Source organism: Orycteropus afer, unplaced genomic scaffold (genome assembly GCF_000298275.1).
Source record: "Orycteropus afer afer isolate SDZICR_OR568_19922 unplaced genomic scaffold, OryAfe1.0 scaffold00014, whole genome shotgun sequence".
Taxonomy (NCBI): Eukaryota; Metazoa; Chordata; class Mammalia; order Tubulidentata; family Orycteropodidae; genus Orycteropus; species Orycteropus afer.
Genome location: NW_006921601.1, coordinates 2,569,160 through 2,580,023, shown reverse-complemented (window position 1 = coordinate 2,580,023; position 10,864 = coordinate 2,569,160). Strand labels below are relative to the sequence as shown.

Below are 10,864 nucleotides of genomic sequence, written 5' to 3'. Positions count from 1 at the left end.
GTTCTTGGTATCTTCCCATAATTCATCTGGCTTTCGGTCATTGGTGTTCAATGCATCAAATCTATTCTTTAGATGATCTCTAAATTCAGGAGGGATAAATTCAAGATCATTAATTAATTAGAACTTGAAATTCTTTGAATTCTATTAAATATAAAACATCAAAAGATAAACATAAACTTTTCTTAGTATAATGACAGCTTGAAAATATATTCATGGTAAACTGATTTGAAAAAAGAAAAATAAACAGAAAAAAAAATTGATGCGAGAAATGAAACACTGAATAATTTCAATCCAGCATTGTCCAGAAAAATATGAATCTCTTCCTGTATGAGGCACATGATTCAAATATTTGATTTTTACAGAAATTTTCTGATTGTCATTATTTATGACAAGCTAACATTGTTTTAACAGATGTCACTGCATCCTCAAATAAACAACCATTTTAATTCAATTTTAATAGAGAAATAGAAGGAGGATACAAGTTCCTATTTTTTTGAGGATTTAAACTAATAATTGTCTGCATGCACTTTACAGTGCATGAAAGAAAGGACAGATATGGATGGCTTCTTGGCCCAGAGCCTACAATTTTTTTTCTTTGTTTAGGGAAGGATTAGAAATCAGATTCATGGAATTCAATCATTACCAAAAAAAAATTATAAAATGTCCCAAGGCATCTCATTGTGTGTAAAGGTACAGTAATAAAGTGAACTGTTTCTAAGGAGAACCCCAGGGAATGTCTTGTTTACTTCATCTCTGAGGGCCTCACCTTTTAAGACTCCCTCTCTGGAAAAGCTTCAGTTCAGGATTGGTACTTAAAAAGTAAGTGTCTACTTACTTTTTTTAAGCCAAGAAAACCTCAAGAGTTTGAGATGGAATCTACTGCAAAGCCCAATTCTCAAGAGAGAAGGTTGAGGATCAGTGAGCCCTAGTCCCATACTCTGGATCTGCATCTTGTATCTCTGGATCTTGCTCAACTCTACTCAATGTGATTTCTCCTTACTTGCAGTCTCTCATCTCTTGGACATACTCATTCCAGACCTCCAGGTAAGAAAGAGGGAGATGCTGAAAGGATCAAGTCTCCCCTAAGCCAGAAGTCCTGAATCTATCCTAGAAGAAGGACCATGGCCTCATTTATACATCTCACAGTCTACTTGGGAGAAGAGATTTTCATTTGTCCCTTCTTCTCCATAAACCTCAGCCTTAGAAAACGTAGGCGTTTCCTGGGGGGATGAAAATGTAGTGTATGCTGAGAGCTCCTGAGAAACCAAAAAGACAACTGTCACTCAAACTAGTTACCCATTTTCAACTACCAGAATCTCCCCTGTTCTTTGATCTTCCAGCCCTTTCACTTTTTGGGCTCTCTTCCTCTTTCACGTTTACTTCACCCTCCTCTTGCTAATACCCACCTGACTCACGGGAGATTGTCTGAGATGTAAGACAGAGCTTTTTTCAATTTGTCATCTTGCACGGGAGATGAGAAGGAGCCAGAGCCGGATGAGTGATAATGTTGGGGTATGGGTACTTGCCTGCTCCAGTCCCTGGTATTCTGGTTGTTACCAGATTAGGAACGCTCTCTCTGGGTCTCAGAATGAGAAAGAGAAAGGGGTTGCAAATTGAGGACCTCTTCCCACCAAAAGAACTTCCACTCCTCTGGCTAGTAGCCCAGGCGATCACACCCATCTTGTGTTTTTCCTTCTGCTTCGTCATGGAATCTACCCATTCCAAGGAGATCATCTAAACAGTCCAGTATCAGCTGTGCCTTCCAACTTTCCTACTATGCTTTAGAGTGGATGATTAGTTCTTAGGAGAGTTTGCATGCATATGTATGATAGCACTTGTGTGTGTATGAAGTACATTCATTCTTGCATGCATTCTTCATTCATTCAGTCAGTCAGTCATTGGTCAGTCAACCAGTAAACATTCCTTGAAAAATTTTTATATGCCCAGGAGAGACCAGGGTCACCATGAGTCAGAAATAACTCTATGGCAGCTAACAACAACAACACAGATGTATTGAGTGAGATAGGGTTATTACCCTGAAGAAATACATAACCTCATCAGAGAGACAGGATTGTAAACAAATAACCATATGTAATTTAATAAGTGTTTTTAAAATCACATATACATATGCCAAAACTCATCAAATTGTACACATGAAGTATGCACAGTTCATCGCATTAAAATTTCCATAATAAAGCAGTGGAAACATGCAAATAATAATTTCTGGAAAATGGGGTCAGTAACAGATTATTTTATTGATACCCTTGGACATAAATAACTTTTGACTAATATAGGTATTCTTTTTCAAGTTTTTGACAATGGCCTTCAATAAGAAATACAATTACATTGTAACTCAGCACACACATGCAAACACATACACACACACATGTGTACATAAAATTGAAACAAATATTTTCTTGTAAAACTATTTTATATCTTCTTTTCTATTTCAGTTTTTAAAAATACTAGTGACCAACCCACTAAATCCACTTCACCACCCATTAATGTGTTATAACTCAGTTTTAAAAGCACTGACCTGTAAGATGAGATCATTCCGGCTATTGATGCCACAGACTTTTTTTTTTACTTGTGTTTATTCTCTACACATGGAAAGAACTTTCCCCTTTGATAACACTAGTTTCTCAAAATGTTCCCTGGCTCTGACTTCCTGATCCCTCAAAGAAAATGGACATTCTTGCAGGCTCAGACTGGATCCAGTTTCAGATCCAGTATGAATGGAAATACATACATCGAACCTCAGTCTCACCCAGCATCTTGAAATCAAGTCATAATTGGTGGTTCAGATACAATTGCTCTATTCAATTTTTTCCTATGCTGCTGTCTTAAACATAGAGATTTATATGAGAGAAGAAATCTCTATATGTTGACAGTCTTTGACTTCCCCCATCCCAAGGTGGCCCTGCCAAAAGAGCTGAGTTTCTACCATGATTCCCTTCTTTTGTTCTAACCAGCAATTCTAGGATTAGTACTTCAATTCTTTCCAGGGATATTAGGCTCCAGCCCTGAACTGCAACCATTTGCCTATGGTTTTGCTATCCTCCGTAACTCTTTCTAATCTACTTTACCATTAGATTCCATCCACTCACCTTATTCCGTGCATTTTGCTGATGTACAGCAATGTGTAGGCTTTGAATGGTGTTTCCTGCCTGACTTCAGAGAATCGGAAAAATGTTTAGATTTACCACAGATGTACCCATTCAATTGGTTGCATATTCTGGTACAAGCTATAGCATAAATGAGGTCAAACATTGTTATACCACATAGGACATTGCAACTCTCCAGAAAGCTGTTATGGCTGCTTTAGGTCACCATGAAGAGCCCCTCCAACCATAGTGTACAGTGTTGCAGGAGTCCAGCCTCTTCCACACCCAGGTGGCTCCATGATGATGAGGTCCTATCATGCCTTACTCTTGAACACTTCCACGAAGTCTTGACTCTCTAATCCAGTGAAGAATTTGGGAAAGGACCAGTACTGTGAATCACAACATGGTCTGAAATGGTCTCTTAAAATTCCCTTCCTTTCTTGGAAGGATGATGAAGAATCACTTTGAAACACAATGGAAAAGTCTCTGCTTTTTAATGATATGAAAGCTAAAGTCTGCTGTCTAAAAAGTACATTAGGGGAAAAAAAAAGAGCTTTCTAGTAAAAAGAAGAATTGCTTTTTTTTTCCTAGTCTATTTAATATGTCAACATCCTGCTTCAGTTTAGGTAGACAACATGAAGATATTTCTTGCCTTATCCATATAATTGCTGAATGATAGATCTAAGGTTGATATCATTGTGAAAACAGGATCTCTATGACAGCATCTGTCTGGCATTGCTATGTCTACCAGTCGGATGGCTTCATTGGGAACCTAAGGAAATTCTAGAAAATCAAGTTTCTTAAATGATTGCAGGTTTTTGTGTTTTGTTTTGTTTTGTTTTTTACCGAAAACAAATCTTCCTGAAATCTTCACTTTCAGAATTTGATGCTGGATCACAGTCATCATTTGTTTGCTCTGTCAATACTGAGGCAGGAATAAGCATTAATGGGCAAAGCAAACCAGACCTTTTTGACTGAATTCATCTTGCTGGGCCTTTCTTCAGATCAGCAGACTCAGATCCTGCTCTTTGTGGCATTTCTCATCATTTACCTCCTGACAACGTTTGGGAATCTGCTCATCATAGTCCTAATCAATGTCGATTCCCGACTTCACACACCTATGTACTTTTTCCTTAAAAACCTGTCTTTTGCTGACCTCTGTTTCTCTACTAGCATTGTTCCTCAGATGCTGCTCCATTTCCTGGTAATGCAAAAGACCATTTCCTTTGCTGGGTGCTCAATTCAGATGTTTTCTTTCTTGGTAGCTGGGGCTACAGAGAGTTCACTTCTAGCAGTGATGTCCTATGACCGCTATGTGGCTGTCTGCAAGCCCCTGCACTATTCCATCATCATGACCCAGAGGGTTTGTATGCAGCTGGCCATAGTGTCTTGGGCCAGTGGGGCACTTGTCTCTGTGGTAGATACCATGTTTACTTTATGTCTACCATACCAGGGACAGAATGTGATCAATCATTATTTTTGTGAACCTCCAGCACTCCTGCAGCTGGCTTCTGCAGACACGTACAAAGCTGAGATGGCTCTCTTTTCAATGGGTGTGGTTATCCTCCTGGCTCTTGTCTCCCTCATCCTTATCTCCTACTGGAATATTCTCTCCACTGTGATGCAGATGCATTCAGGGGACAGGAGGCTCAAGGTCTTCTCTACTTGTGGCTCCCATCTCATTGTCGTTGTCTTCTACTATGGATCAACAATATTTACCTACATGAGGCCAAACACCAAAAACATGAAGGAGGGGGATAAAGTGATCTCCGTGTTCTACTCAGTCATAACATCCATGATGAACCCGTTCATTTATAGCCTGAGGAACAAGGATGTAAAGGAGGCATTTAAGAAAGCATTTGGAAGATAGAACCTCTCGAATGCAGTGATCTTTATATTTATGAATAATACATAATCGGAGGAAGAAGACCTTCCAAATTGCTTTAACACCGTTAACAGATTCCTTTTCTAACCTAAATGAGGCACCAGTAAGGACCACACAGGTAACTTTGTACTTCTAGGGATGTTTTCATGCTGAAAGCCACAATATTGGAGAATTTTTGTTTTGTTTGCTGTGTTGAGTCCTAAACTACACCTATAGCCAAATCAACCACTAGTGGGGGAGCTGCTGCCCAAACAAGACATGTGACCTCATAGTCCAGCAAATTTTTGATATATTACACATTACCTCCTTCCAGGAAAACTGCTGGCTTGAAGAAAGTAGTATTTATCTGAAAGCAATCTCCCCACATCAGAAGTCTCAGGCCAGAAACCTCGGCAACACCGATACACCACAATGGTTCCCGCCTCAGACATGCTCTCTTTCCTTTTGCAGGTTTGCTTTTGACAGTGTCTATTGAGTTCTCCCCTTTGGGAAGTGCAATGGAATAGCTGGCATTTGAGAAAATATCCTGAGAGGTGGATATTTGGGATGAATTCACCAATTTAGTTTTTCTAACTACTTCTCTAGCCCAGTGTTAGAGCAAAAGCAGACTATCTTTCCCTCGTTGTTATGTGCTGTTGAGTTGGACCCAACTCATAGTGACCCCAACTTGGGTTTCCAAGGTAGTATCGCTGAGGAAGTAGATTGCCCAACCTTCCTTCTGAGGAGTAGCTGCTGGGTTTGAACTGCCGGCCTTCTGGTTAGCAGTCAAGTGCCTTAGGCACTGCACTACCAGAGCTCCTACCTTTCCCCTTAGGGAAAAAATATCTACTGTCAGTGCATCTTTAGCTCAAGATCTACATCTAGGTATTACCTGGGATTGACATAACAGTTTATCCGTCTGTAGGAACATTACCAATTCCTATCCCTGGTAGCGTAGTGCCTAAGGCATTTGACTGCTAACCAGAAGGCCTGCAGTTCAAACCCACCAGCCACTCCTCAGAAGGAAGATTGGGCAATCTACTTTTGTAGAGATTGTTGTTGTTACATACCGTTGAGTCGGATCCGACTCAGCGACCCCTCCTTGGGTTTCTGAGGCAGTATCACTGCAGAAGTGGATCGCCCAACCTTCCTTCGTAGAGTTTCCACCTCGGAAACCCAAGGAAGGGTTGCTATGAGTCGAATAGACTCGAAGGCAGTGAGTTTGGGTTTTTTGGTTTTATCCGTAGCTTCAGGGTCCTGTGAGCCATTGAAACAGCAGCATAACATTATAGTCCTACCTGTTTTCTCCATGGTTCTCATTTCTTCTGGCAGAAGTCCCATGACACAAAGATATTCTACATTGCTGTGTACTTAGTTTGCCAGCTTTACACACATCCCCTGACTTGATCTGCCCCATATGACAGATCTTGTTATATGTGATTCTTGTTATATAAAGAATAGCACTCCAAACCAAAGAAAAAGCACTTTTTTTTTTATGAAACAGGAAAAATAGAGGAGCACTTCATCTTTTAGTAGAAATAGTTCAAACTTGAATTTCTACTCTACTTCATAACCTTTAATATATCCAGAAGAAAAGTGATTATGAGTAAGGGATGGCATGAGCCAGAGAGAATGAAAAGGCCCTGATGAGACAAAGTAAAACTTGCCACATTTACTTCCAGCTGCTTTAACTTCAATGCTACACATTCTTAAAAAACTCTGGTAGCATAGTGGCTAAGGCACTTGACTGCTAACCAGAAGGCTGGCGGTTCAAACCCACCAGCCACTCCTCGGAAGGAAGGTTGGGCAATCCTACTTCCGTAGTGATACTGCCTCGGAAACCCAAGGAGGGGTCACTATGAGTCGGGGCTGACTCGATGGCATATAACAACAACAACATTTGTTTTCTAAAGCAAATAGCTTTACAGTTTTTAAAGTGTAGTGATGAACCTTAGGAAAATTGAGCTGCTGGCATACCTGAATAGGGTGACTTCAGATCTAAGCTGAAATTTCATTTTAAATTAAAATTTTCATTTCCATCTTTCTAAAGAAAGCCATTCAGGCTTCTTTCCTTGTCAAAGCGTTACTGTTAGAATAACAAAGAAGACAAGAATTTGAATTTCTAACCTAAATGAAGAATGCTTTAGACTTGTTAAACTTCTATCATCATAACTACTCCCTGAATTGTCTAAGCCATCTGCACTTCCCTTAGCCAGGTAACCAATGTTTTACATTTCAAATGCTTCAGATTAGAGTTTGACATTTTCTTCTTAGCCAAATAAATAATTTTTTACATTTCAAGGATTTCTACCAGACTTGATCTGACTACATTCAATCCCAAGACAACACCTCCCAACACACACACACATAAAATATTCACACTGTGTACTTTAGGAATATTGCTTTAGCCAAGTTGTATCAGGAAATAAGGAATTAATATTTCGCTAGGAAACCTTGTTAAGAAAATTTGTGAACTGACAACTTCTTGTAGATTTTCCTCCCTTCCCCTACAGGTCTCTCTTGATGTGAAACTTTTCCTTTGCTTTACCAAATAGAAACTGACCTTTTCTTCTCCAAAGAAAGACACATGTTACATTTTCTCATTAAGATGTTATATGCCTCCATTTCATGAAATACAATTATTCCTTCAATAAAATCTTTTATTTTCTTTGTTTTAAATTTTTTTAAAAATATTGTGTTTTGGGTAAAAGTTTACATAGCAAATTAGGTGTAACATTTAACAATTTTATACAAATTGTTCTGTGACAGTGGCTACAATTTTCACACTATGTCAGCATTCTTGTTTTAATTTCTAATGGAGCAGCACTCTACTGATTTCCCTGAGACAAAAGTGTTGTAGGGAAACAAAGTCCTTACCCCTGTAAAGTGAAGAGCCAATGATCACAACAGGTTAAAGGACTTATTGAGTACCAATACCTACGGAGACAGTGAGAATCATTTGTCCAAAATGTCTGTCTCCCCAGGCTGGGGAATGATTAGGGCTTTGAAAGAGAATCAGGCTGAAAGGGGGATTGATTCTTCCACGTATTCACTAAGACTCTGCCTCTTGGGTGAAACCTGTGTAAAGGGGTGTCAGTGGGGTAAAACAACTGCACAAAAGCATATCAGTGAGTAATTTGAAAAACATTTTTAAAGACCTTACTTACTCCCTTCCCTTTGATTCTGTCATGATATAAGTGGCTGTGGCTCCCCGCCCCTTTTCCCAGGAATGGTCTCCTATACATCATTTTGAAGGGGCTCAATTTGAGCCGGCTTGGGCGGGGGGGGCTACTTATATCCTAAGTAGAGCAATTGACAATACCTGATTTCATAATGACACATTTTGGCCTGAGCCTTTTTGACAGCATGTTGTTGTTGTTGTTATGTGCCGTCGAGTTGGACCAGACTCATAGCGACCCCTCCTTGGGTTTCCAAGGCAGTATCACTACGGAAGTAGATTGCCCAACCTTCCTTCCGAGGAGTGGCTGGTGGGTTTGAACCGCCAGCCTTCTGGTTAGCCGTCAACTGCCTTAGGCATTATGCTACCAGAGCTCCTTTTGACAGCATAGTTTTCCTTTTCTATTTTCCCTGAAGATTGGGTCCATTAAGTCACATGAAATTCCCATCAGATGAAGCTGAATGTACTCCTAGAGTCACCTATGAGACGAAAGCTGTCCGTTGTCATTCTGGATTGAGAGAAAGTCCAAACCTGGGAATTATTTTTTAAAATAAAATATTAGTCAATTCCACAGTCTGTTCAGACCTACAAGAGAATGCCTCTGGCCATCCAGAGTTGGTGTCAACCAGTGTCAAGAGGAACTTGAAGTTTTCCAGGTGCCCTTGGTAAAACCATAAAGGTCACTCGTCAGTATGTTTCAAGTATAGGTGTCATCTTTGTCTCAGATAGGTTCCTCTTTCCCTGGGAGATTACGTAGGCCAAATGTGTCTCTTGCAGTTGTGGGATCTGGGCCTTGCTCCTGGGAAACTTATATTCACAGTCCACGAGGAAATTAAAGGATCTGCACAGTGTTGGCATCTGAGTCCCCCTCAGCTGTGCTGGCACCATATAGGGATGTTATTTATACACTGAAGCAACACTCCCCTTTTCAGTGTCAGTTCCCTGGTGGAGGTGTGTCCATATTAACACTAGGAGTTGGTTCCACCCACTCAAAGGCAAAAAGAAGTTGACACTCGGGGTGGGGTGGCATGCAAAAGAAAGCATAATGCCTTCAGCCCATACACTTGAATTCATTCTTTTCAACAATTCTTATAGACAGGTCAGTAGGTATTGCCACAGGCTCAGACATTAATGCTGAGGCCGGTTCAAACAGGAGTTACTTTCATTTTTTTTCCTTTCTGTGTCCAAACATTCCTGGCACTAGACCAGTTCCATTAGGACCTCTTCGCAATTCTGATTCCATCTCCCCACTCCTTCTCTCCATGTTCACAAGCCTTCTATAACATACTTTTACTCTCAAGTCAGGCCAGACTGCATGTACCAGTATATGTCTATCCTTCGTGTACTGAACTCAGCCCACCAATCCTTCAGAATGGATTTCTTCAAGTAGTAGTCCTAATTTATCAAGTAAGCCTCTTCCCAATAGGGGAACTGAGCATTCTGGAACATAAAGGAGTTCATGGAAAAATTAATCCTCCCTAATTTTACTGCAGGAGCTCTGGTAGCATAGTGGCTAAGGCGCTTGGCTGCTAACCAGAAGGCTGGCGGTTCAAACCCACCAGCCACTCCTCGTAAGGAAGGTTGGGCATTCCTACTTCCGTAGTGATACTGCCTCGGAAACCCAAGGAGGGGTCGCTATGAGTCGGGGCCGACTCGATGGCAAACAACAACAACAACAATTTTACTGCTGACGGGTTGTAGGAATCTTTTATCAGCCACTTTTCCTAGTAGTTCCCATTACTGATACTGTGTGAGGGCTTAAAAGGGACTCGGCAGTGTTCAACATGGAAAAAAGTGGCTCCAGTGTCTAATATGAAATCAGTCATACGTGTTACCACCTGCATGGTTACCCTGGGCTCTTGGTGGGAAAGTTGGACGGGGCTAAGCGCCCCGGCCCCATCAATCTGCGTCTTCTCTCTCATTCACTCAATGCCCTGCCATGCTTGTACGGAGGGCATTTTCCCTGAGGTCTCTTGGGGCACTCTCTCTTCCAGTGTCCTCTTTCCTTGAAATACGCGCATTGGTCGGGGCCAACCGCTTGATGGTTTTGGGGTTTTCCCTTTGCTCTCAGGGCCCTTTTTACTGGGGATTAGAGCGGCAGCTAACAGGGCTGCATTCTGCTTCATTTTTTGTCTTTCCTTATGCTCAGCTACTAAGTCCCAGTTGTTTAAAATCTTAAAGGCGATTTCTAACAGCTGTCCCATAAGCATTCCTAAGCTCCCTTCTCTTTTCTGTGATTTTTTCCAGATGTCTGGGGCACTTTGAGAAATGAAAGTGATATTAATTACATGGGCACCAGCAGAGTCCTCAGGATTGATATCTGTGTACTGCTTATAAGCCTGGGTAATATGTTCTGAAAAGGAAGATTCTCCTTTCCTTTATGACTTCTCAAATCTTCAGGAGGCTCCTTGGCTTAGGGGCCTTCAGTTTCAATCTCATGGTTATGTTTCCTGGGTAATGCTGGACCTTGTCCCTGTCTTCATCTGAATTATGACTCCACCCTGGGTCCCAGCCTGGGATTTCCTCTATCCTGGTAGGTTGGCTGTTGGGGCCCAGATTATGAAAGTGATCTGTTATCCCTCTGGCTTGTTCTAGTACTATCCTCTGTTCTTCAGATGTAAGGAAATCATTTAAGAGAGTCCAAATGTCTGCCCATGCAGGATGGTGTATGGTGAAAACAGGTAAAAATAGTTCAGTCACTTTAGGCCTGTATGATAG

General features: G+C 41.0%; 1 protein-coding gene across 1 annotated transcript; it reads left to right on the top strand.

Annotated features, from left to right (window-relative positions):
• Positions 1 to 3,999: 3,999 nt before the first annotated feature.
• LOC103210556 (olfactory receptor 2D3-like) lies at positions 4,000 to 4,974 on the top strand. The gene has a single exon (XM_007956473.2). It carries the CDS (start codon positions 4,051 to 4,053, stop codon positions 4,972 to 4,974), a length of 924 nt encoding a protein of 307 aa, XP_007954664.1. The 5' UTR covers positions 4,000 to 4,050.
• Positions 4,975 to 10,864: the final 5,890 nt, after the last annotated feature.